Genomic DNA, 27954 nt, shown 5'->3' with positions numbered 1-27954 from the left:
TTGAAATAATTAATGTACTAAAGGAAAATGTATGTCTTATGTTTTTTGCAGACTGATTTTGTTCTTGTGGTACTGAGGGATGTTGTTCAAGCTTTTCCTGATGTTAGAGTTATTCTGATGTCAGCCACCATTGACACCAGTATGTTCCAGGAGTACTTCTTCAGCTGCCCTATCATTGAGGTGTATGGAAGGACCTTTCCAGTTCAAGGTAAGATTTCAGGCTTTGCTCTGTGACTTTCCCTTACAAGTAGAAGTTGTGTGATGATACACTGATGATGCATTTTATGGAATTGGAATGGAACAACTTCATCATGAATGCTGGTGGCTGACCTGAGGTGCAGAGTGATTCTAGGGCTTGTAGGAAATGTAGGAAATAGGTAAAACTCCTGATTTTCTTCTGAGTAGTATAAGCAGATCAGTTATGAGAAGTTGTTGGTGACCGTCACCGATTTTCTTTTTTTTGGCCAGGCCGCTTGTGATACTCAAGTCATCTGGGGTGTAGGAAGATGAAAACCTTTCTGCCACAGAGACAGCATTAGTTTTGACCATTTTGCCTTGACCTTTCACTCCATAACTCCAGATGAAGTAATTGGTACCAGTGACTTAGAGGCATGCTTTCTGCCCATGTCAAAGGAAACTCTAGGTATTGTCTTTTCCCACTTTGCAGAAGTTGAATCCAGGAAGTGTGGTCATCAGGCTGACATTTGTGTATTAGAAGTAAGAAAGGCCCATGTCTTCAGGACCAGACATGATTTGCTTTCTCGAAAGATGTCATCTGCAGCTGTCAGTTTGATTGGTCTGTGAAAAATAGTAGTAGGTAGTCTGTTTCAGTGGGGTGTCCTGGGTGATTTGCTAGATGTGTGATGGTGGATTTTTTGTAGATGAGATTTTACAGTTCTGGGTGAAGTTATCTACACAGCATTTACTGGGGTATGATTCTTGATGTTTTCATAGGGATCACTGTTGCGGCATAATTAGCTGTAGGCTGGTTTCCACCTATTTAACGTTGCCTCCAGAGCTCTGAATGTCCCTAAGACGGTCTGATCTCCGTGTCAACAGGGTGCTGGGTAGAAAGAGGAGCGCTCATTAAATACCTTTTGAGGAAATGTTATTCTCTAATATTAATTTGTAACAATAAGTACCCTTTGGAGAAATGTTATTCTCTAACTTGTAATAGGTATCCTTTGGGGAAATGATTATCTCTGATCACGTGTAGATTATTGCCATTAGAGAGCTAAGTTTTAAGCATTGTACTCTATTTTTTTTTTTGTGTGTTCTCCTGACATTTTTGAAACTGAAAATATCCTACAGAAAAAAAATCAACGTGTACCTGCAGTCTTCAGCATGTCTTCTGTGTTGGGCAAGGCTTACCCAGTCTTTGCTGTAAAGAGTGAGTGCACTGTCTGACCAAGTGCATCTTCTGACTGCTGAGTCAGCCTACAATATTGATGACTGGCACTTGAGAGACTTTCTGGGCTGCAAACTATCTACCCATAGTCATTTGCCTAAAGACTTCATTTCTTCTGATCTCTTTTGCACCAACTTGAGATGCTTAATTGAGTAAATAGCACTGGATTGCTTTTTCATTTTTCTTTCTATTAAAACTTTATTTTTCTGGAGAGAGAGTTTTTTTTTTTTTTTTTTTACTACTAACTGATGTCCTATTATGTTGCAGTATTCTCACGTGGGATCCTCCACCTCAGGCGATTTGAACGTCAGGCTCATCTACCAAAGCTGAAGCCTGGTTGCTGTTTGGTGCATTGGACGTCACACGCAGGGCCATAAACCGTGGTCCATAAATGTGACATCCTCACTCACAGACCTCAGAACTTCTCTGCCACAGTCGAACGTCAGCTTGCTTGTTCTACTTCGCGTTTCAGAAGACGTTAAAGGTAAGTACCCCGTTGGGTAATCTTCATTATTTTGATAGAGCTTATGTTGCTGTTTATCCTGTATAGCTGATGTCATCTAGGAAGGGAAAATAAGTGCAGTCGGCCAATTCTGCACAAAGATACACGTGACCTCTGCTTATTTTACTTGGGTGTGCCATACGACCTGTAATATCTGTCAGTCGTTTGTCCCTAAAACCTTCTGTACTGTCTGGCAGCCCTTAAATTGTTTGAGAACCAACGACTAAAGCACTTGGCCCCTAGGTATGGATCCTGAGCTGGCCGTCTAAGTGGAGCCACCTGTAAAGAAGGCCAAGGCTTCAAGGCCTGCTGCTGTGCCTCCGAATTTGAACGTCCTGCCAGCTACCAGTCTAAGGGCTGAGGAACGTCCAGAAGAACTGGCGACTTATGCTGGCACCATTTTGGAAGCCGCCCTAGCTTCTCCAGTTGGCATGTCCGTGTGGGGGGGGTTCTGCAACAACTGCCTCCGGTGATGTTGAAGGGGAACCGAGCTTGCCCAGGCGGCTGCCTTCAGTTTCCAACCAGGGCACCTCGGCCCCAGGCCTGGCACCTGACACTAGGCCTTCGGCCTCTCAAGCTCTTAAGATTTCTTCTCTCAAGAAAAAACAGAAAGCCGTACATTTATCTGCCCCAGCAGAAGGCCGGCCAGACTGGCAAACATTTTTTCTCAGTCCTTTTTTCAGGCCTTTATGGCCCTGAGGTCCTCAGTTTCACATACTCCTGCTCTGCCCACCCTTAGTCCCAGGCCTGCCTATGCCAGTTCCATCCCTCTTCCTCTGACTCAGGAGGAAGACTCTTCTTCCCCTTCCTGTGATGAATTTCTCAAGTATAGCTATCATCTGGCCTCCCCCCTGGAATGCTGATCTTCAGATGAAGACTCCTGAGAAGGAGACTCCCCACCAAAAGACATCACTTTTAGGGGACACCATCTTCAGAATGAGAGAATACTGCAAGTGGGACTCCACCCGAATGACAGTGGTACAAAAAAAGATACTTGGAGTTTCTCCAGATGGAGTCTCCCTCTCCCTCTGCTATCATCCCCCATGATTCCATCTTACCTGGATGCCTTTGCTTCTGCCTCAAAGATCCAAGAATTCCAACCTCCGGCCTCAAAGTCCAAGTAGGTTCTGTAAAGTCCCTGATGATAACAAGAACCTCTTCAAACCACCCATGGCAGATCCATCTGTCATTGAGGTGACACCAGACAAGCAATCCAGAAAGGTTCCTTCCTCTTCCCTGCTTCCTTCAGATAAGGACAGTAAGGTGATGGATAGACTAGGAAAAAAGATCTACACTTCCTCCACCCTGGCCTTTAGTGCTATTAATTACCAGACTGACGTGGTAAAGTGTGCTCTAGATTTAGTTTCCCAGGCACCTACATTGCTCTCTTCTATGCCTGGTTCCCCTACAAATCCCCAAGTTGCCGCCAGGCTTTCTTTAGCAGGGCAGGTAGTCAGACATTCCATAAAATGCAGCTGCAATGCTGCTGAAGCTTCAGACAGATCAGCTTCATCTGCCTCTGTATTACGCAGGTACTCCTGGCTCAGACTTCAGCCCCTCCCAGGTGACTTCAAGGTCAAGATGCTGGATGCTCCCCTGGACACCTTCCTCTTTGTCAAGCAATCAGCTGAACTGTTCAAAAGTTTGCAGGAAAAAAGCAAGTAACTGTAGGACTTGAAGCATCTACTGGTATCCCCAGTTTCAAAACTCTACAGGAACTACCCTGCAAAGCCTAGCTTTTTTAGGAGGGCACCTGCTCCTTCCACTTCTTCCTCAAAGCATAGGAAAGAAGCTAGGAAACCCTCGTCCTCTAGGACTAGTCCATCCCAATCTACCCCCAGGCAGCCCTTTCCAGACAGACCTAACAGTGCGCGACTGCCTAAATCCCCTCCACCGTCTCCCCCTGTATGCCTGCCTCTCACTGTCTTCCCCTATGGCAACACATCACTTCAGACCGCTGGGTCTTATCAGTAGTGGAAAAAGGGTACTTTTTCACCTGGCAGAAAAAGCCATTACCAAACGATATAACTCTGCCTCCAAAAAAACAAATACATCTGATACCCCAGGTCATCCGGGATTTATCATCACAGGTAACCAACAACCACAAGCCTGGAAAAACGAAGCAGGAGGTACCAAAAGATAAAGTCCTTTATTGAGCCACAACGTTGAAATGAAAGCACACCATTAACGCCTTTACCATATACAAGTACGTTTTCGTCAAAGAATCATTCGACTTCATCAGATGCTGACAACCATACAATACTCCGTTTTTATTTGATTCCTTGTTAATTAAAACCTATCAGGATGCTTCTATTAAGTTTAGAACAGCGAATACCCTTTTTCCATTTAAATTTCATTTCCTTCATTTAAATATTCATGAATAATTCATTTAAGATATGTTCCTCATTTTGACATGTAAAATCATTTTAAAATTGATGTCAAGTTATGTTTCTTCAAAAAAAAATTTAATTTCATTGTGAACAAATTTATTCCATTTTAATACTTTTAATGTAACATATTTAAAAATATTATTAAAATGTCCAGTTAAAAAACGAATAAATAAATGAATACATAGATAAATACATGTGCCCATGTATTTATCTTTATAAACCAGTGCATTAAATTCAGTTGTTCTCTTCACATACTGTTGCTTTCCATAGGTTCTATGCTTTATTTAAACATTTAAAAAAATGCCCTGAAGCAAAATTCACTTTTTTGGTTTTGGAACCAGTTAAACTTGATGGTAGGGGGGGACCCTGGGAAGAAAAAATTGAGTTCAGGGAATTGTGGTGGCAACTAACCCTGGACGCAGGGAACCCCCCAGGACTGAATGAGTACATCTCAATTTTACCTATATTAAAATTAAGAACAGCTAAATTGTAACTAGTATCAATTTATATAGTCAGAACCTATGGAAAGCGACAGTATGTGAAGAGAACAACTGAATTTAATGCACTGGTTTATAAAGATAAACATATGACTAAATACATGGGCACATGTATTTATCTATTTATGTATTCATTTATTTATTCGTTTTTTAACTGGACATTTTAATAATATTTTTAAATGTTACATTACAAGTATTAAAATGGAATAAATTTGTTCACAATGAAATGAAAAATTTTTTTGAAGAAACATAACTTGACATAAATTTTAAAATGATTTTACACGTCAAAATGAGGGAACGTATCTTAAATGAATTATTCATGAATATTTAAATGAAGGAGATGAAATTTAAATGGAAAAAGGGTATTCGCTGTTTTAAACTTAATAGAAACATCCTGATAGGTTTTAATTAACAAGGAATCAAATAAAAACGGAGTACTGTATGGTTGTCAGCATCTGATGAAGTCGAATGATTCTTTGACGAAAACGTACTTGTATATGGTAAAGGCGTTAATGGTGTGCTTTCATTTCAACGTTGTGGCTCAATAAAGGAATTTAGTTTTTGGTACCTCCTGCTTCGTTTTTCCAGGCTTGTGGTTGTTGGTTTACCAGTACATTTTGGTCTGGATTCTGCTTCGTTTTTGGTTTTATTTATCATCACAGGGCACCATAGAGGGGGTCCCAACTGGACAAGAGGGTCGGGAGTTTTACTCCAGGCTCTTCCTGGTCCCAAAAAAGGAGGGCCCACGGAGGCCTATACTGGACCTGTCCTTGCTAAACCCTTTCCTGCTTGTACCCTCCTTCCACATGCTATCCCTACAAACCCGTCATTCACTTTTGACACCTGGTGCCTTCATGGCCACTTTGGACCTGAAAAAGTGGCTTGTCTCCATTATCCCCATTCACCCGACATCAGGAGATTTCTTCTTTTTTTGCTTTGCCATCCTCACCATCAGCTTACTGCCTTTCCCTTTGGTTTATCTGCAGCACCAGGAGTTTTCACAAAGTGTCTAGCCCCAGCAGTAGCCTCCTGCAGAACAAAAGGCATTCAGATCTGCCCTTACCTGGATGATTTACTCATCCAAGCAGAAGACGTGAGCACTCTTCAGGCACACCTGCAATTCACTCTCTCTCCTTCAAGGCCTGGAGTTTACTCTGAACATACTGAAGTCCTCCCTCACTCCATCCCAGGACCAGATCTTCTTGGGTTGCAGAATAAGGACGGACTTGATAAAGGTCTTCCTCCCACAAGACAAGCTAACTTCTCTAACAAACTTAGAAGATCTACTTCTAGTCACTCACATCTCAGCCAGGGAATTTCTATGCCTAGTGGCAGCTACAATTCCAGTGTTGCCACTTGCCTGTTTGCATATGAGGAAGTTCCAGTGTTACTTGAAAAATGTCTGGTCCCAGCACAGTCGCACCTTGGACTTTGAAGTGCCCTTCCTGCTTTTCCTGAAAAAAGAGTTGGGGTGGTGGATCCAATAATTAAGCCAGAATCCAGGTCTGCCTCTACAGCCCACCAAGGCAGTCCAATTCATATACACAGATGTCATTTCTGCGATAGACCACCATGAACGGATTTAAGGTACAGGCTTAATAGGAGCCCTCCCTCAGGAAACGTATCAGTTTGAGGGAGATGACTGCTCTCCTCGTATCCCTGAAGACCTTCCTCCCGCTCATATATCCTGGTCCCCCCTACAAGTCTTCACAGACAACACCAAAATGATGTGGTACATCAACAAGCAAGGGGGAGATCAGATCCTATTTGCTTTGCAGGTTACGTTTTCAAAAACCAAACAAACCACTGAAGTACAAAAATTCAAGGGAAGCAAGCTGCTTGGGCGTACGCCAAGTAGGTAGCCAAGTGATAATCCACAGTTAGGTACCGCTGTTAAGTGTTAAAGAAGCAACGATAGTTCGTACACTGTTTCGTTAGAGCTTTTATTAACCACAAGCACTTTCGGAGAGAGTACTATCTCTCCTTCCTCAGACCAAAGTAAAACAATTAGATGTAACAATGTGCTCCTTTAAATAGGATACAATCAACTAATTTACAAACAAATTAACAATTTCAACAATTATCAGCTTGTGACTTTAATTACATATCAAACCAACAGTTCAAATATTAGGAACAAGACAAACCCCCACTTTTAAAAGTCCGGCTGGTTTCGCTATTTACACCACAAGTCACAAGCTGATAATTGTTGAAATTGTTAATTTGTTTGTAAATTAGTTGATTGTATCCTATTTAAAGGAGCACATTGTTGCATCTAATTGTTTTACTTTGGTCTGAGGAAGGAGAGATAGTGCTCTCTCCGAAAGTGCTTGTGGTTAATAAAAGCTCTAACGAAACAGTGTACGAACTATCGTTGCTTCTTTAACACTTAACAGCGGTACCTAACTGTGGATTATCACTTGGCTACCTACTTGGCGTACGCCCAGCAGCTTGCTTCCCTTGAATTTTTGTACTTCAGTGCTTTGCAGGTTAGCAATACAAGAATGGGAATTGGCCACTCACTACAGTGCAACATTGCAGACAGTATACTTCCCATCACAGGACAGCCATCAGGCAGATGCCCTCAGCAGATCTTCGTCTCCAAATCACAAATGGATGTTACATAGGGATGATGTCTTAGACACTGTCCACCAGTGGGGCACTCCAGAGATGGATCGGTTTGCCTCCCCTCAAAACAGGCAACTACTGCTACCCTGCTCCAGGCTTCCCTCACCACTAGCGTGGAAAGTGGATGGTTTTCAATTTCATGAAAGGGGGCAGATGTCCTTCAAGAATGCAACTGCAGTCATAACATATGGGTTGTCCTGCCTCAGGCAGCCCTCGGTCGGCCGAATTCCAAAGTCTTGGTCCGGCGTCGGCTGGTGTCGCCTCCTCTCCGACGTCACAACGGCTGGAGTATAAAGGCATCGGCCGACGCCATCTTAAGTCTTTCTTGCCGCACGGTGCCCGAAGCAGTTCACAAGTGCCGGTCGGTCAGCTCCTGTGTTTTCAGTAGCGAAGTCATCTAAAAGCTAAGTACCCCGTTGGGGAACATTTTTTATTGCCTCAGCCGATGTCAGAACAAATTGAGAAAGTTAATAATTGTTTGTCTTGTGGTAAACAAATACCTCATAAGGACTTCCATTCTCTCTGCCTTCCTTGCCTGGGCCCAGACCACGACGTCTCGGCCTGTGCTTGCTTTAATAAGCGCACTCTCAGGCGCCGGGCAGAATTCACCGAGAACTTTTTCGGTGAATCTTTTGCGTACATCATGCCGTCGGATCTACCGACAACCCAATCTGCTAAAAAACGCAAGGACCGGGACCGACATCCTCGGCCCACGTCCTCTACCGATGCTACTCCAAAATCTTCTGCTAGCGCTCCGGTCCCCTCGGAAGTGGTAAATCAACCGCTCCAGGCCGACGACACAGCGTTAACAAGACCTTCGGTCTCTGAGATCTCTCCGGTGCCGGTTGTTGATTTTCCTCCGGAAACCGAAGTTCTGGATCTACCCGACACCATTCCTGTGGGCAAGGTAACGTCTGCACGTGGGACTGCTAGGCCTCCTGACTCCATGTCCATCAAGGCCTTTGCACGTGCTAAGGCCTCCAGTCAGGCGAAGGCCCATCCTAAACCTGCCCAGGCCCCTTCATCTGATAAACAGATCATGTCTCTGGCTGCTGATCTTATTTCCCTTATCAGGGGTTCTCAGCCTCATCCGGACAGGGGTTCTCAGCCACCTGCAGAAAAAAGGCCTAGAACTGAGCAGGCGGACGACCTCTCCTCGGATGAAGCCTCTGGGGATTCTGAGCATTCTGATACCCAAGAAGAACCCTTCCAGGCCTACGAGGACTCTGATGCTGAGGAATCAATTCCCTCTGCCTCCCCTCCAGAGGATTTCTCATTTGGCGAAGTCCTGCATTCCATGAGGGAACATTTTCAATGGCAGGGTCAGGAATTCTCTGACTCCAGGAAAAGGCTTCGTACTTTCCTCAAGCTTCCCCAGCACAGACCTTTGGCTATCCCTCCAGTTATGGATGTTTTGAATGATGTTTTCTCTGACTCCAGTGCCAACCCTGATTCTCTTCCTCCTGCTCCTGTCAAGCCGGACAGATATAGGGTCCCTGACACTCACAAGCACCTTTTTAAAGCTCACTCTGTGGATCTAGAAACTATTTCACAGGGCCCCAAGGGAGTGGCTTCCTCCTCTGCCAAAAACCCACTGCCAGCTGACAGAGAAGCAAGGTCCCTGGAGAGATGGGGTAAAAAAGTATATACCTCTACTACCCTAGCCATGAGGTCTCTTATCTGCCTTTCACATGTTTCAGTACCAAGATTTTCTCCTGGATGATTTACAGAAAAAGTTAGCCTCTCCTGAGCCTATTGATAAAAAGGCACTGCAGGATCATATTCATAACACTCAGCAGGTTAATAACCATTTTCTGCAGTGTGGTTATGATGCACTGGAAGCTTCATGTAGGGCAGCTATGACTGGGGCGGTGATACGTAGACATGCTTGGTTGAAGGATCAGTCTTTGCCTGACCATGTTAAAGTAAAGTTACTGGATGCACCTTTGGAAAAACAAAAGCTTTTTGGTGCTACTGCACAAGATGTATTGAAATCCATAGAAGAAAAAGCAAAGTCAGTACAGACACAAGGATTTCCTTCAAGTTCAGCCACCCAGATTCAGCAGAAACTGGCCCTCCAAGAATTGGTCCTTCCCCGGCTCTGACGAGTCTCAAAGGGGAAAAAGCAGACGTGCCCGGGGTAGAGGGCAATACCGAGGATCTTACAGGGGGCCGCCAATGGCATCCCCCAAATCAAAGAAGTGGCGCAGACAGTTCAGCTGCACCACAAGGATAATCACAATGACTTGACTTTCGTACCGCCTACAAAGGTTCAAAGAGAAGCACCTTTGGGCAGAAAATTAGCCTTATTCTCACAAAACTGGCATATCTTAACCAAGGACAATTGGATTCTGGATTTGATAGACAAAGGTTACAGATTCCACTTCCACACATTACCAATAAAGCAAGGCATGCCAAACCTGCCACATCATCAAAGGGCAGAGGCACTCACTCAAGTTTCCAAGCTATTAAGTATAAAAGCAATAGAAAGGGTTCCTCCTCAGGAGCAAGGCCAGGGATTTTATTCAAGACTGTTCCTTGTTCCAAGAAAAGAAAACAAATGGAGACCCATACTGGACTTGTCAACTCTAAACACTTTCATCATTGTGCCAAAGTTCAAAATGCTGACGTTGCAGCAACTTCCCATGTTGGGCAAGGGGTCTTGGCTGGTCACTCTGGACCTCAAGGAGGCATACCTGCATGTCCCAATCAGACAAAGCTGCAGAAGATACCTCAGATTTCTTGCAGGGACAGAGCATTATCAGTTCTCAGCATTGCCGTTTGGCTTATCTACTGCGCCCAGTGTGTTCACAAAATGCCTGGCATCAGTAGTGGCACACTGCAGACTGAAGGGGATTCAAATATACATATCTGTAAAAACCAGAACAGGTAAACCAAGAAACAGCAGCTCACGGCCGAAGAAATCACCAGGACCTGGATGCAGATAGTATACTGCAATAATTCCTTTATTTTACGTGTAACATCCACGAATGAAAACAGCTCACAAATAAAAAAACTGACTGGAAACAAGAAATACAATCAAGCGCTTTTGCCCGGGCTCTCCCAGGCTTTATCAAGATAACAATACAGGGAATATGCTTCCTTTATATATACCTGTCCCTTCCCAATTACTCAATTATACTGTTGTGCTTAATTGAATTATTTTTCCTGATTCAAAAGCTTCCTGATATTTAAAGCCATGGTATCCAATACATTTTCAAGCATTTTTAAAAGCATTTATAAAAGACATTTTAAAAACATTTAAACAACATTTGAACAACAGTTTTAGGGTCCCATAAACAAATCAATTTGTTAGCATAATCTATTTCAAGAGTTCATTTAAAAACCTAATAAATTAAATAAATAAATATAAATTTATATGCATTTATAAATGTTATTAAGTTGATAAATCCCAAATGTACTGTACCAGTACTAAAAATATACATGTAAATAGTTTTGTAAAAAATTACAGTATGTTGGATGTGCATGTACAAACTACTTCCTATATAAATATTTTATAATTAAAAAAGACTTTGTTTAAAAATTAAGAAACATAAAAATATACTATGGCGCTATGCATGAACATTCCTACATTCAACAAGCTATACAAAATATAAAATATTAAAATGGACTTTGTTACAAATTATGCAAGAAATCAATACCTAAAAAATCCTCCTATTTTATCTGTATTCCCAAAAAACACAACAGTATAATTGAGTAATTGGGAAGGGACAGGTATATATAAAGGAAGCATATTCCCTGTATTGTTTTCTTGATAAAGCCTGGGAGAGCCCGGGCGAAAGCGCTTGATTGTATTTCTTGTTTCCAGTCAGTTTTTTTATTTGTGAGCTGTTTTCATTCGTGGATGTTACACGTAAAATAAAGGAATTATTGCAGTATACTATCTGCATCCAGGTCCTGGTGATTTCTTCGGCCGTGAGCTGCTGTTTCTTGGATTCAGATATACCCCTACTTGGACGACTGCCTCATACAAGCAGACAACAAACGAACCTTAAAAGGGAATTTGGAATATGTCATGCATCTACTGCAGGCCTTGGGATACACAGTCAACATTCAGAAGTCAAACTTACTACCATCCCAACACATTATATTCCTAGGAGCCAAACTGGACACGAAAAACCAAATGGCCTACCTCACAGAGGAAAAACAGCAGCATTTACCAGAGTACTTCAAAGGCCTAGCAAAGCTTTCCCAGCTGACTGCAAGGAAAATCCTGCAGGCCCTGGGTTTCATGGCATCTTGTATCCTTCTGATACCTTTAGCAAGACTTCATATGAGAAAGCTGCAATGGTATTTAAAAAACTTATGGTCTCAACACAACAACAGCCTAGAGGACATAATCCCACTTATTCATGTCTGCAGAAGGAATTCCTATGGTGGGCTCAAGCCAGTCAACTAAACGAGGGCATGTCTTTCAACAGACCTCAAGCAGACCAAATGATAACAGACTCCTCAGACCATGGATGGGGGGCACACATGGAGGGCAGATGCATTCAAGGTCTTTGGACGCCAAAGGAAAGACATCTGCATATAAACCAAAAGGAGATGTTGGCAGTGATTCATGCCATCGAGATTTTCGAAAAATCACTAAAACAGGGACATTTGCTAATAAGGACAGACAGCACCACTGTCATGTGGTACATAAACAAGCAGGGAGGCACTCATTCTTATCCCCTCTGCAGACTAACAATGCTTCTCTGGGAAAAATCCCTGAGCCTGAAGATACATTTACAATCCCAGTTTGTACCAGGCAAGAACAATGTACTGGCGGACAATCTGAGCAGAAATTTCATGGATCCACACGAATGGATGCTGCACCCTCACATTTTCTCTCAACTGGCAAGGACACTGGGAAGACCGGACGTAGATCTTTTTGCTTCCCACTTAAATCGTCACCTGGAAAAGTTCTGCACAAGGACTTGCCACCCTCTAGCTTGGAAAACGGATGCTCTCTCCTTAAGCTGGAATTCTCTAAAAATTTATGCATTCCCTCCCCTGCCTCTGCTGACCAAGGTGATACTGAAGATCAAACCAGAACAACCAACAGGCATCTTGATAGCTCCAGACTGGCCAAGGCAACACTGGTACCCATTGCTATTGACCATAACTCGGACCAAACCATGGCCTCTGACCCTATGGCCCCTGCTCCTAACTCAACACAATTACAGGACTGTACATCAAGACCTGAAAACATTGCATCTGACAGCCTGTAGGCTACCATGACTTCAACATCTAACTCTCTTTCCAAATCTGTTCAAGAGGTCTTGCTGGAAGCACGCAGACCTTCCACCAGAAAAACCTATTCAGCCAAGTGGAAGAGATTCAGTATCTGGAATGCCAACAGGGGTCAGGACACAGCATTACTGAGTATACCTCTGATATTATAATACTTGGCAGAACTATTTCAAACTGGACTCTCATACTCCTCAATAAAGATTCATGCCTCAGCAATCTCAGCAAAATACAACTGTGACCCTCCAGTGTTTTCGCATCCTCTGCTAAGACAGTTTCTAAGAGGGATAAAGAATATCAAACCTCCCAGAAAACAGGCAGTACCTGCATGGGACCTCAATTACGTGTTGGAAAAACTAACTCTTCCTCCATTTGAGCCAGCAGCAACCTCAGAAATGCAATTTCTGTCATGGAAGACTGCCTTCTTATTGGCAGTCACCTCTGCAAGAAGAGTTTCGGAGATACAGGCACTCATGGCAGTGCCCCCTTTCCTCATTTTTCATCAAGACCGTGTCTAAGAACCAATCCTACTTTCATGCCAAAGGTAATTTCCAGGGTGTCTCTAAATCAAGCTATTCATCTACCTACATTCTTCCCCAATCCTCAAAATAGGGGGGAAAAACTACTGCATCCTTTGGACATACACAGGCAACTACGCTACTACTTGGACAGAACTAAGGCCACCAGAAAGTCTGACCAGCTGTTTGTAGCCTATGCTGCTGGAGTACAAGGAAAAGCAATCTCCAAGCAAACAATTTCAGAATGGATTGGACATTGCATCAGATTTTGCTATTCTTTCCATGGAAAGTGTGCCAGCCAATATTAGGCCACACTCCACCAGAGCTATAGCCACTTCCACAGCTTTCCTAAGAGGAGTGGCAACAAAGGACATTTTAGAGGCTGCTACATGGAGCTCCGTACATACATTTACCAAGCACTACAACCTGCCCTTATACTCCAGATCCTGAGCAGGCTTTGCTTCGGCAGTCATGCAGGGGATTTTAGCTACACCATCCTTATAGTTCCATCCCCCTCAGCTTGGCTGTGGTATTCAACCCATATGTTATGACTGCAGTTGCATTCTTGAAGGACATAGTACAGTTTTGTACCTACCATAAATGTAGATGTCCGATAGATATGCAACTGCAGTCGGATTTTCCCACCCTCCTACCCCTCTGTATCCTTCTTTTTGGGTCCCTACCCCTTTTCCCTTCAGCTGGGGGTATCTCCTATGGTGTATCTGTTTATTACTGTTGTGCATGTTTGGGATTATTTTTATCCATTTACCAAATTTAGCCTTCCTAAGAGGGCACCTGACATCTGGGGCAAGAAACACTGAAGAAAATGGCGTTGGCCGATGCCTTTATACTCCAGCCGTTGTGACATCTGAGAGGAGGCGACACCAGCCGACGCCGGACCCAGACTTTGGAATTCGGCCGACCGAGGGCTGCCTGAGGCAGGACAACCCATATGTTATGACTGCAGTTACATATCTATCGGACATTTACATTTATGGTAGGTACAAAACTGTACTTTTCTACTAAGGCTAAATCCTTGCCTTCGTCCCCGGCTGGGGACTCTCACCAACCAAAACCTAAAAAGCCAAAATTTTCGGCTCCGGACCTCTCTGCCAGCCCCAGTGCTTTTGGTGCCTAGACCTTCGGCTCCATTAGTGATTTCGGCTCCGTCCTCTCCTGCAACCTTCTATATATCGGCACCAAGGGGCTCCTCGGTTTAGACCATTACCACTGTATCGGCACCGACCGTTCAGTCGGCGCAGACCTTGACTGCGTCTGCTGCAAGATCTTCCTCGGAACCGAGGCCTTTATTGTTGACTCCAGTTTCGTCGGTTCCAGCTTCGGCACAGACTCCCACTTCGGCAACGACAACTACTTCGGCACCGATCCTTGTATCGGTACAGACAATGATCTCTGCACCGATGACTTCTTCGGTGCAGATAACCGTAGTCCAGTCTTTCTCTGCACCATTGTCCTTGGTGCGGTCCGTTAAGGGCACAGAGTCTGCCTCTTCTGTGGACAGGCCTGTTTCTCCTTCAGTCTCCATGAGGTCCACTAGAAGCTTTTCCGAACATGATGTGTTGCGTCTTGTGGACCCAGATACTCTTTGCCAGAGGTATCCCACCCCTCAGGAACTATCCTTCCTTGGGAGGTGATCACCCATCTCCAAAGACCCCTTATTCTCCTCTTTCATTGCCTTTGAAGTCCATGTATATAGCACAGTCTTCCCCTTCTGCGGTTCCCTTTATGGATCTCACTAAGGAACCACAGTTGCCTTCGTGGCAGGAAAGTTTTGTTACGACCCAGGATGTCAGCTGTGACGCTCATAACTTGCTGCTCTACAGCCATCCAGGGACCCTGGGTCGGCAGGCTGAGCCACTTAGGGGAGGGGTGACCCCTGCCCTTAGACATACACTCCTCTTCGGGTGGACCAGCCTTCCAACTGATGGAGAAGGCTTTTGCTGCTGCTGACGATATCAGACTGTGTCTATACCTCCGTCCTCCTCTGGTACACTAGTTCCACAAGTCGCATCTGGCTGAATCCGGGTGCAAGGGCCACAGGACATATTCCCTCAGGAGTCCCCTTTTCCGCTTTCGTCTTCAGCTTCTCCCACTGAGGAGGTCCACCGGAAAGGTTCGTGTAAGAGTAAGCACATGGACTGCACAGAGGAGTCCCTCACCGAAGAGACAGATTTCGATTAGGGGGAAGGATCCCCTCGGTCACCCTCTGAAGTATCATTTGGCGATATCCTCAAAATCCTGAAACAGAGAGGTGACTGGCAGTCCTCTAATCCGACCGCTGAGGAATCTGTGTTCCTGCAGGCCTTTTGCACCTGGCCCCCTACCTCCTGGGCTACTCCACCTGCCGATGAACGTGTCCGGCTCATCGTGCAGCATGCTTGGAAGGCCCCTGATATTGTCGAAGCTATTCCCCGGATGCCAGATAAGATCTTGTCCCCTCCTGCTTCGGATCCCCATTGGTCCAAAGGTCTTCTTGTGGATGCTTTGGTGGCGGCGGCCGCAACAAAAAAGGATCTGGCAGAAGAAAGCCAGACTGTCCATTCTCCTAACAGAGTCCCGGGCCCTGGACAGGATAGGGAAGTACAGCTTTGCTTCAGCGACCTTTGCTATCGGATCCCTGAATTATATGGCACATTTCACTAGGCTTCAAAGGGGATCTGGTTTCTGAGCTCTCTGAAACCTTGGCTGGTGCCTTGTCTGAGGTCCGTAACAAAGTGGCCTTTCAGCTGGCCACCATTGAATCTATATCTAACTCCTCTATGCAACCGATATCTCATGCATCAGAAGGAGCAGCTAGAGCAGCGGGTTCAGCTGCTGCCTTAAGACGATACGCCTGGATGCGCTTGTGCAACTTCGCGGAACCCTTTAAGTCTTCTTTTCTTAATGCCCCCATTGAGCCCTCCTCGTTGTTTGGGCCCAAAGTTAAAAACACACTGGCCAGATGTGAACAGGACGGTAAGACCCTTTCTGCCGTAGGTGTTTGTTCTTCCCCTCAACCTGCTTTCTCCCGAAGCCAAAAGAGTGGGAAGATATGGTTCAAGAAATCTCAGGGTCCTTTCTGTGACACACAGGCAGAGTTCTCCCCCAGAGGCAGAAGGGGAAACTCACAGGGAAGACTCTTTCGGGGCAGAGGGGGACCTCGTAACCAGGGTTCTAGGGATTCTTTCCCTGGTCAATCCTACCAATGCTCCTTGAAGAGCGGCCCAACCCCTTTCCTCTGGAGGTGGTTGGGGGACGTTTCTCCTTGTACCCTTCTGCCTGGCTAACCATCACCACCGATTCTTGGGTACAAATGATCATAACCAGAGGTTATCATATCCCCTTTGATCTTTGTCCCGTCAAAAAAATCTTTCCGATGTTCCACTCAATCAAAGGGAAGAAACAGCACTAGAGATAGAAAAGCTGCTAAAAGTGTCATCCAAATAGTCCCTCCAGACCAGATAGGATCCGGATTCTACTAATCTATTTTTGGTGCCAAAGAAAACCAGGGACTGGAGACCAGTTTTGGATCTCAGTGTATTGAACAAGTCTGTGAGAGTACAAAAATTCCAGATCTTCACAATACATTCTATCCTCCCACTTTTGGAAAAAGACGATTGGATGTGCTCTATAGATTTTCAAGATGCGTTCTACCACATAAAGGTGGACAGGCCATCAAGATGTCTGTGCTTCCGTGCAGGAGCCAGTCACTACCAGTTCAGCGTACTGCCCTTTGGAGACTCTGCAGCCCCCAGAGTGTTCATAAAGTGCATGGCAGTTGTCACAGCTCACTTGTGACTTCAAGGATTCCAGGTGTTTCCATCCCTAGACAACTGGCTCATTTCCACCCCCACCAGACATCTACTGGAAAAAGCCCTGGCATACTCTCTCCTCGCTTCTCAAAGGCTAGGCATAACCATAAACTTGCAGAAGTCCAATCTCACCCCATCTCAGTCAACAGAATTCATAGGGGTTATCTTGGACACAAAAAACAGCAGAGCTGCTATTCCAGAGCACAGAATTCTAAGGATAAAACAACAACTAATTCCAATCCTTTCAAAAAAAAAATCCACTGCTTACTCAGTTCTACAACTGTTGGATTCCATGGCAGCCTCCATCACCATTGTTCCCTGGCCAGGTTTCACATGAGGCTTCTACAATGGCTACTGCTCACCCAATGGTATCCTTTTCAGCATCCTCTTTCAGCCATGATTCGAGTAACCCACAGGTTCAAACCAGATTTAAATTGGTGGATGATAAGCTCTCACAGTGGTCTCGCCCCTTCCCCCCCCCCCCCAGCAACCCAAGGCCACAGTGACCACGGACGCCTCCCTGATGGGGGGGAGGGGGGCTATGTCAGGGACAGACGGTCCAAGGCACTTGGTCCCAACTGGAGGCCCATCTGCATATAAACGTTCTAGAGCTGATTGCGGTGCTTCTGGCGTTGCAAGCATTCCATCCCCTGCTGCCGTCTGGGACAATTGCGATTGTCAGACAACATGGCGGTGGTCTGGTTCATCAACAAGCAAGGTGGAACCAAATCTTACCCCCTTTGTCGAGAGGCCATGAGAATATGGCAATGGGCGATGGCTACCAACCCGTTTTTTTCTAGCAACGCACATTCCTGGGAGTTCCAACGTGATAGCAGACACTCAGCAGGTACATTCTTCAACCTCACGAGTGGTTCCTGAATCCCTTGATAGTGGCAGAGGTCTTCCACCGCTGGGGCCATCCTTGCTGCGACCTCTTTGCACCCCCCACCAACTATAAATGCAGCAACTACTTCACCCTGATTCCCCCTCCGGGACAGTCACCCAGGGACGCTCTAGTCCACGATTGGCCCTCTGGTCTTTACGCATTTCCACCCTTTCCCCTCATTCCCCAGTTTCTGAATAAAGCCCGGCGGTTGAAGAGCAAGGTAATCCTCATAGCACCATATTGGCCTCAACAGATTTGGTTCCCCTTCCTTTGGCCCCGCCTACTAGATCGACCATCGATTCTCCATCCACCCCCGGAGTTGATCTCACACCCACAGAACCTGATTCATCCCAACCTGAACAGCCTGAAGCTATTGGCTTGGCTACTCCAATTCCCCTGATTGCCAGGCAGAATGATCTTTCTTTACCAGTACATGATATTCTCATTGCTTCTCATAAGTCTTCCACTAGAATTACTTATCTGAGCAAGTGGAAAAGATTTACTTGTTGGCTGAAAGATAAACAAGTAGACCCCTTTTCAGCACAAGTGTCGTTAATTCTAGACTATCTGGCCGACCTGTTTCAATCGGGTCTCTCGGCCTCTACCATTTAGAGTTCATTTGGCTGCAATTTCTAATTTTCATGAGGGTGTTCAAGATTCCTCTCATGTCCTATAAATTGTGCAAGACCTTCATAAAAGGTGTGAATCATCTGAACCCACCTTTTAGAGAACCTATTCAACCATTGGATTTATCATTAGTTGTACTAGCTCATAACAACGGTACCTTTCGAACCAGCCTCTTCTTGCAACCTCAAGTATTTGTCATGGAAAACCTTGTTTTTGGTCGCTATTACTTCTGTCAGACATATTTCTGAACTTCAAGCTTTATATATCAAGAGTCCATACTTTATTTTTATAGAGATAGTATCTCTGAGAACTAATCTGTCATTTCTGCCTAAAGTGAGCTCTGAAACGTCCATTAATCAAGCCATTGAATCGCCAGTTTTCTTTCCCAATCATTTAAACAGAGGAGAGTATTGCCTATATACCCTAGATACACATAGGCAAATCCGATGTTTATCGTGCATACAGCTGCAGTCATAACAGATGGGTTCTCCTGCCGTCAGGCGGGTCCTCGGTCGGCCGAATTCCAAAGTCTAGGTCCGGCGTCGGTTGTCGTCGCTTCTTCCCTGACGTCAGTGCGACGGGGATATAAAGGAACCAGCTGATGCCATTTTCTTCAGTCTTTCTTGCCGCACGGTGCCCGAAGCAGAAGCAGTTCGCAAGTGCCGGTCGGCCAGCTCCTGAGATTAAGAAATTTGGAAACCGAAGTCTTCTTAAAAGCTAAGTACCCCATTGGGGAAACTTTTCTTGCCTCAGACCGATGTCAGACAAAGTTAATTGTATTTCTCGTGGGAAGTAAATACCGCATAAGGATTTCCATTCTCTCTGTATACCTTGTTTAGGCCCAGACCATGATGTCTCGGTCTGTCGCTTTTGTGCTACATTCAACAAACGCACTATTAAGCATCGGGCGGAGTTCACCCAGCATTATTTTGGGAAAGCATTTAACTATACTATGTCATCGGATACTCCGACTCCGGTTTTGTCTAAAAAACGCAAAGACAAGGACCGACACATGAGGTCCGCGGCCTCTACCGACACCACGCCAAAGCAGACTACACGTGGTCCGGTTCTCAGTGAGGCACCTACACAGCCCCTGATTACCGACAACACTTCTTTGACGGTGTCTCCTGTACACGAGGTCGCAGGCTCCTCGGCCCACACCCCAACTACTGATACCGAAGCCACTCTTGGTGTTTAAACTCAGAATGTAAACAGGTCCACCTCCACTCAAGGTGTCTTCAGACCTTCCTCTTCTTTCTCCATCAAGGCTTTCACAAACTCTAAAGCAACCATGCACTCTGAGACCAGCTACACAGGGCCCATCTCCAGGCCCCATGCCTAAGAAACAGATGCTTAAAATGGCTGAGGATTTAATTACTCTAATCAGAGGTTCTCAGCCCCCACCAGACAAAAGGCCCAGAGTGGAGGAAGATTCCCCCTCCTCTGATCAGGGCTCCATTATTTCAGAGCACTCTAATGATGAGGAACATTCTTACTCCCCTTTTGAAGACTCTGATGCGGAGGAGTCCATCCCTTCTGTATTCCCCCCTGAGGATTACTCATTTGGGGAAACTTTGCATACCTTAAGGGGACACTTCCACTGGGAAGGCCAGGATTATTCAGATTCCAAGAAAAGGCTCAGAGAATTTCTCTTGTTACCTCAGCATAGGCCTCTGGCTATACCTCCCGTCTTGGACATCCTAGATGACGTTTACTCGGAGGCCTGCCTTAACCTGGACTCTCTACCTCCAGCTCCAGTTAAGCCTGACAGGTATTACAGGGTTCCCGACTCGCACCAATTTCTTTATAAAAGCCATGCTGCTAACCCAGAAACCATCTTACAGGGCCCCAAGGGAGTTAAGGCCTCCATTGCCAAAAATCCATTGCCTTCCGAGAGAGATTCCAGATCCTTAGAAAGATGGGGGAAAAAGGTATATACCTCGGCTACCTTATCCATGAGGGCCTTAAACTGTCAGTTTCATATGCTAAAATACCAACAGTTTTTGTTGTCACAATTGAAGAGTAAAATGTCACAACCTGAACAACCAGAACTTGAAGGAGTTGCAGGATTTGATGCATAGTGCAGAACAAGTGGGTAAGCATACCTTACAATGTGGTTTTGATGCTCTAGAGGCCTCATGTAGAGCTGCTGTTGCAGGATCAGTCATACGTAGGCATGCCTGGCTCAAGGAACAAGCCTTGCCTGATCATGTCAAAGCTAAATTACTAGACGCCCCTCTTCAAAAGGATGTACTATTTGGTGCTAATGCTGAGGAGGTATTAAGGAAAATGGAGGAAAAGGCTAAATCAATGCAAACTGTGAAAGAATTTCTACAGGTTCAACCCCCCACGTTTTAGCAGAAATTGGCCTTCCACAAACTGGTCCTTTCCTGCCACAGACAGACCCCAAAGAGGCAGATACAGGCGCCCGAGGGGCAGAGGACAATCCCAAGGATCGTATAGAGGCAGACAATGGCAAGCTCCTACACAGAGGTGTTGAGGACAACTCGCAATCTTTCAGAAAGCAAACCCAATGACTTTCCCCTTTGCATGCCAACCAGGTCTCAAATGGCAGCCCCCTTAGGGGGAAAGCTGGCATTATTTTCAAAAAATTGGCATGTTGTCACAAAGGACAAATGGATTCTGGACATTATAAACAGAGGCTACAAATTCCATTTTCACACCCTTCCAAAAATGAGAGGCATGCCAAACCTGCCACACAATCAAAGGGCAGAGGCACAAAGGCAAATTACAGATCTCATAAACATGAAAGCTATTCAAGAGGTACCTGCGCACGAACAAGGTCAAGGTTTTTATTCCAGGCTATTTCTGGTGCCAAGGAAGGGAAAAGATTGGAGACCTATTTTGGATCTATCCATCCTAAACACATTTCTACTCGTACCAAAATTCAAGATGCTCACTCTACAGCAACTTCTTCCCATGCTGGGCAAGGAGTCTTGGCTGGTAACATTGGACCTCAAGGAGCCATACCTGCATGTCCCAATCAGACAAAATTGCAGAAGGTACCTCAGATTTCTTGCAGGCTCAACCCATTATCAATTCTCTGCATTGCCCTTTGGCTTATCTACTGCGCCCAGAGTATTTACGAAATGCCTGGCATCAGTAATTGCCTACTGCAGACTTCAGATATACCCCTATTTGGACGACTGCCTGATCCAAGCGGACAGCAAGCACATTCTTCTGAAACATGTGGCTTATGTAATAATGTTATTGAAATCTCTGGGATACAGTCAAAAAGAAATCCAGGCTAATACCCTCTCGGAAGATAATTTTCCTGGGTGCCAATTTGGACACAAACACCCAGATGGCCTACCTCATGCCAGAGAATCAGGGGCAACTAATTCAATACTTCAGAACACTAGCAAATTGCACCAGGCTGACTGCAAGGAAAATCCTGCAGGCTCTGGGATTCATGGCATCTTGCATCTTACTAATCCCATGTGCAAAGCTGCATATGAGGAAGCTACAATGGTACCTGAAAAACATATGGTCTCAACACAGCCAGAGTTTGGAAACAATAATACCACTAATTCCATGTCTGCAAAAGGAATTTCTGTGGTGGGCTCAAGCATGTCAAACAAACACAGGTCTTCCATTCAGCAAGCCTCAAGCAAATCATCACAACAGACTCCTCGGACTTCACCTGGGGGGCGCACATGACAGATCGGTGCATTCAGGGCAAATGGTCCCAAAAAGAAAAGCACCTTCACATCAATCAAAAAGAAATGCTAGCAGTAATAAATGCTATTATAGCTTTCAAGGACCTTCTACAACCAGGTCAACTAGTGATAAGAACGGACGACACCACAGTTGTGGTACATAAACAAACAGGGAGGAACACATTCTTACCCCTGTGCAGACTGGCCATGTCACTTTGGAACATGGCCATGGACTTAGAAATGGAACTACATGCACAGTACTTGCCAGGCAAGGAAAACACGCTGGCAGACAACCTAAGCAGGAATATGAGAGATCCACACGAATGGAAATTGCATCCAAAATTTTTTACAGAAATAATCCAAGAATGGGGAAGGCCAGACATAGATCTCTTTGCCTCCCACAAGAATCATCAATTGACAAAATTCTGCTCAAGCATCTTCCATCCAAAGGCCTGGAAAGTGGACGCTCTTTCTTTCAGTTGGACATCAGTGACAGTTTATGCCTTCCCTCCTCTTCCTCTGCTGCCCAAAGTTCTATTAAAGACCAAAGCAGACAGACCAAAGATGATTCTCATTGCACCGGACTGGCCAAGGCAACACTGGTACCCACTCCTGAGGAGCCTGACGCCTTCCCCACCATGGACCCTGCCTCTAATGCCTCTTCTTTTGACTCAGCACAGTTTCAAAACTCTTCACAGCCAGCTAAAAACACTCAATCTAGCCGCATGGAAGATTCCTTAGCATCGCAACAGGCCCTACTCTCCAGGGAGGTGCAGGATGTCATTTTGGAGGCCAGAAGGCCATCAACTAGAAAAGTTTACTCCGCAAAATGGAAACGTTTTTGTGTCTGGAATAAGAAAAAGGGCCAGGATCCTGGAAAACTGAATTTACCTCAAATACTGCAATATTTGGCTGAACTGCTAAGCAGTGGACTTTCTTTCTCCTCCATCAAAATACATGCCTCAGCCATTTCTGCAGAATACAACACTGATCCACCTTTATTCTCTCACCCTCTCTTAAGACAGTTCCTCAGAGGGGCTAAGAATTTAAGGCCTCCAATGAAACAGCCAATACCTGCTTGGGATCTTAATTTCATTCTGGAAAAATTGACCTTGCTTCCCTTTGAGCCAGCTGCCTCATCAGATTTTCAATATTTGTCCTGGAAAACAGCTTTCCTTCTGGCTATCACCTCAGCTCGTAGAGTTTCAGAACTACAGGCTCTCATGGCTGTCCAGCCTTTTATCTTCCATCAGGACAGAGTTTCCTTACGAACCAACCCGTCCTTTATGCCTAAAGTGGTATCCAGGGTAGCTTTAAATCAGGCCATACATTTACCTACTTTTTATCCTAATCCTCAAAACAAAGGGGAGAGATTACTACATTCCTTGGACATCCACAGACAACTGCGTTATTATTTGGACAGAACAAAGCCTTTCAGAAAATCAGAGCAGCTCTTTGTGGCGTATGCGGTAGGAGCTCAAGAGAAGCCAATTTCCAAACAGACAATCTCAAAATGGATAGCCCACTGCATATGCTTTTGCTATTCCTTTCATGGCAAAACTGTTCCTACAGGCATTAGAACTCATTCCACCAGGGCCACAGCCACTTCTGCAGCCTTCCTCAGAGGAGTTCCTACCAAGGATATTTTTGAAGCGGCCACTTGGAGTTCTGTGAATACCTTCTCCAAGCACTACAACCTACCATTATACTCCAAATCTAGAGCAGGCTTTGCCACTGCAGTCTTGCAGGGCATTTTGGCTCCTAGTTCCACCTAGTGCCTACCACTCCTTTCTTAGCTTTGGGATTCTACCCATCTGTTATGACTGCAGCTTGTATGCACGATGAACATAGTACAGTTTTGTACCTACCATAAATGTAGATGTTCGAGTGCTAATACAGCGGCAGTCCAGGTTTCCCTCCCTCCTTCCCCTCTTGGGACAGGCCTATAGGCTAACACATGCTCATACAACCTGATTGGGGTTTTTATTTATGATGTATTTGCTTGCAACTACTGTATTTTGATTATATTGCACTGCATTATCACACAAATTTATGTATTGTTTTCCTTCTGGGGGCACCTGACATCTGGGGCAAGAAAAACTGAAAAAAATGGCGTCGGCTGGTTCCTTTATACCCCTGTCGCACTGACGTCAGGGAAGAAGCGACGACAACCAACGCCATACCTAGACTTTGGAATTTGGCCGACCGAGGACCCGCCTGACGGCAGGAGAACCTATCTGTTATGACTGCAGCTGTATTAGCACTCGAACATCTACATTTATGGTAGGTACAAAACTGTACTTTTTATTTAAACAGGACTAGACCCTTTCGTAAATCCGACAAGTTATTTTTGGCCTTTTCTGGACCTAGATTAGGATCTGCTGTTGCTAAGGTCACATTAACTAGATGGTTGAAGGGACTGTGTGACCTTTATTTACACACAACGTAACATCGCATTGCCTACTACCATGAAAGCTCATTTAACAAGGTCGGTGGCAACTTCTGCTGCCTTCCACGCCAGATCTTCTTTACATGACATCTGTGCAGCTGCATCTTGGGCTACGCCTCATACCTTCATCAATCATTACAAATTGGATTTGGCCTCCAGGGGAAGAGCATCTTTCGATTCTGTGGTGCTCAGGAATGTCCTTCCATGAGAGCCTCCCAGGAATAGAGGTAGCTGGGGACTGTGTCCCATGCGTAAGGAATGAATGAGGATTAACAATATCAGATAGAGGTTATGTCTTACCGTAACGTTCCATCTGTATTGTTGATCCTTGTTCAGTCATTAATACCCTCCCTCCTTCCCTCTCCTCTGGTTTCTAGTGGATCTTACCATCCGGTTCTCTTAGGTTATTTGACCAGAGGTAGCCTCTACCTCCTTTAACTTGCAAACTAAATCTAAGGTAACAGGGAGATGGGGATTGTGGGTAATAAGAGTTTAGCTCGAGAGTTTGAAGCTGATGCGAGATTGGAAAATGGCCGGCTCGGAACAGAGACCCATGCATAATGACTGAACGAGGATCAACAATACAGATGGAACGTTATGGTAAGACTTTTTACCGCATGTTATATAATGTGGAGTAACACACTCTGTATACAAGACCAGGAAGTCTAGGGCATATTACTGGAGTAACAGGAACATGCAAGATATCATTTTAAGGAGATGGAAGGCTACACTGAGTGAGGGGGTGGACAGCAGAACAGAGAACACCTCAACTCAGAGTCCCATTCACATCTTCTAATTTATTAAACAAATGTATCTTAGTAGCTAAAACAGAGGCTGCGAATTACATTTATGCACTTATGAAGGCAGCAGTCACACACCAGCTGTTATCTGACTAAAGCCAGTGTTGCTAGATGTAGGCAGCTACCAGTAAAACATTGTAAACTACTAGATCTGAAGTAGGGACTTCATTTGTCAGCAACCTTTGGGATACGGATCCGATCTCTGATCCGAGCCGGTAACTTCTATCACAGCATAGATCCGAGCTCCTAGCTCCTCCCCTTACTCATAATCCCCTGCCTACCCTGACTGACCTCAGATCTAGTTTGCCGCTCGTCAAGCAACAGCTAGATTCCAGAGCTCTTGGCATTTTTTGAGAGAAGAAAAAAAGTTTTCTTTCCTCTTTTCTGATTGAGTGATTGTGTGTGCGTGGTAGGTTTACCCTTAACGCTAAACTTATTATTTTTAGCTTCTCAGCTTAAATTTTAATTTAAAATCCCCCCCCCCCCCCGTCCGCTGGTCGTAGCGTGTGACGTGAGTGTAGGTGCCTAGTGAGTGTGCTTTACTTTAGTTATGTCGGAGGCCCCTAAAGCTATTTTTTCGAAATGCACCAAGTGTGGTCACAAGCTTTCACCAGCTGATGGCCACACTCGGTGCGTTAGGTGCCTTGGGGTTGAACACCTCTCTTCGGGTTGCGCGATTTGCGTGGCGTTCAACCCCAGGGCACTTAAGGATCGGAGGTCGAAACTGGTTCTGGCGGGCCTTTTACCCCCAGACTCTGCTTCGGCCTCCGGTACTTCGGTGACCGCTACCCCAGTAGCGGTCACTCCTGCCTCCCTTCCTCCGACCGGGACTCAACCTCCCACTTCTGCTCCGGAGGATAGGGAGTCCAGGAAAGAGAAGTGGAGGGAGAAGCACCTTAAGCAGCAGGCCGAGGACTCTTCATTGGCCCCGCCCGCCAAGAGGGCTTCTCCGTCCAGGTCTTCTCGGTCTCCTCCTCCTCAGATCCGATCCCCTTGTTTCTCCCAAGGACCAGAGGAAGAGGTGACCTGGTCCCCGTCGAGGTCATCGAGGCGGCACTCCAGGTCTGCCTCTGTGGCCTCTTCGAGGTCCACCTTTAGCATGTCAGATGCGGACATGGACCAGATGATGAGGAGATTCATCCAGGCCCAGATGCAGATGGGAGTGCTCTTGCCTCCCCCCCCCCCCCCTCTGGGGGGGGAGCTCAACCCCTTTTTCCGCCCCTATTGCTCCTTCTCCGACCCGCATTCCGGGGTCGGAGCGCTCTGAGCCGAGCCATGTTGGATCCGGGGGTGGGTAGGAGCCGACCGTGCTGGGCATGTCGGCTCCCTCGAGTTTGTCGGATCCGACCTCTCTGAGCCGTGGGCCGAGCTTCAGATCCGAGGGATTCGGTGTGCTTTCGGCTCCGTCCCGGTCAGAGCACAGTGGTCCCTCTGATCCGATGTTCTCTACGCCGCTCTGATCCATCTGAGAGCGGCTCCCCCTCAGCTTTCGCTGCGGTGGAGAGGGCACTGTCGAGTGCTTCCAGGCCTCCGGTCCTGGCTCCCCTCATCCGGCCCTCGGGGCAGCCTGCCTCAGCGCCTCTAGGAGTTCCAGTGGAACAAGATACAGTCCGTGAGGACTCCTCGGACAGCCCCCCCGAGGAGATTCCTCACAAGGCAAAGTGCAAGAGGAGGCACATAGACTCCCCTGAGAGTCTCACTGAAGATACGGACTTAGTTGAAGGGGAAGGCTCTCCTAGGTCACCCCCCGAGGATATCTCCTTCGGAGACATCATGGAATTGCTCAAAATCAGGGGTGGGTGGTCTGCCCCCAAGGCTTCCTCTGATGAGTCCGTATTCCTTGAAGCGTTTGAGGCAGGACTATCTACCTCTTGCCCTCCACCCGACCCCTTGGTGGATCTTATATCCACTAGGGCTTGGAAGGAACCGGACACCGTAGAGCCAATCCCCAAGCGCCCGGACAAAATTGAGCCCCCCTGCAGAGAGATCACACTGGAGCAGAGGTCCCCCTGTGGCTGCCATGTTGGTGGCTGCAGCCACCAAGAAAGAGTTGGCTCAGGAGAGCCCCACAGTTCATCTTCAGAGCAAGGAGTCTCGTGCGATGGACCGTCTTGGGAAGCGGGCCTTCAGTTCAGCGACCTTCTCTGAGGGCCTTGAACTACATGGCACACGTTATTCGGATGCAGTGGGATCTAATTCAGGAATACGCTGCCCCCCCCCAGGGTCCATGTCTTAGGGAGACAAGGATCTGTACTCCTCCCGAATGGCCACCCTCCGCTCTATTTCTAACACCTCTATGCGGCTGTTGTCTCATGCTACGTAGGGAGCCGCTAGAGCAGGCGGAGTCAGGCTTGTCATGAGGAGACGGGCCTGGCTCCGTCACTGTGACTTCTCGGAACCCTTTAAGGCGTCAGTCGCGAATGCCCCTTTTGATGGTTCTGCACTGTTTGGCAAAACCGTTTGCGACACTCTTGTCCAGAGGGAGAAAGACGGGAAGACTTTATCTG

At 46.0% G+C, this 27954-nt stretch overlaps 1 protein-coding gene across 1 annotated transcript in view; it reads left to right on the top strand.

Moving 5' to 3' along the window:
• DHX9 (DExH-box helicase 9) overlaps positions 1-27954 on the top strand; it is a 1660482-nt gene that overhangs the window by 702715 nt on the left and 929813 nt on the right. Inside the window, exon 13 of the mRNA XM_044086769.1 lies at positions 52-208. Coding sequence (XP_043942704.1) covers positions 52-208 — 157 coding nt within the window. The remainder of the gene's footprint in view (positions 1-51; positions 209-27954) is intronic.

Source organism: Protopterus annectens, chromosome 10.part0 (genome assembly GCF_019279795.1).
Source record: "Protopterus annectens isolate FY-2018-M chromosome 10.part0, PAN1.0, whole genome shotgun sequence".
Taxonomy (NCBI): Eukaryota; Metazoa; Chordata; order Ceratodontiformes; family Protopteridae; genus Protopterus; species Protopterus annectens.
The sequence above is the reverse complement of the archived record's forward strand: the minus strand, read 5'-3'. Positions and strand labels throughout refer to the sequence as shown.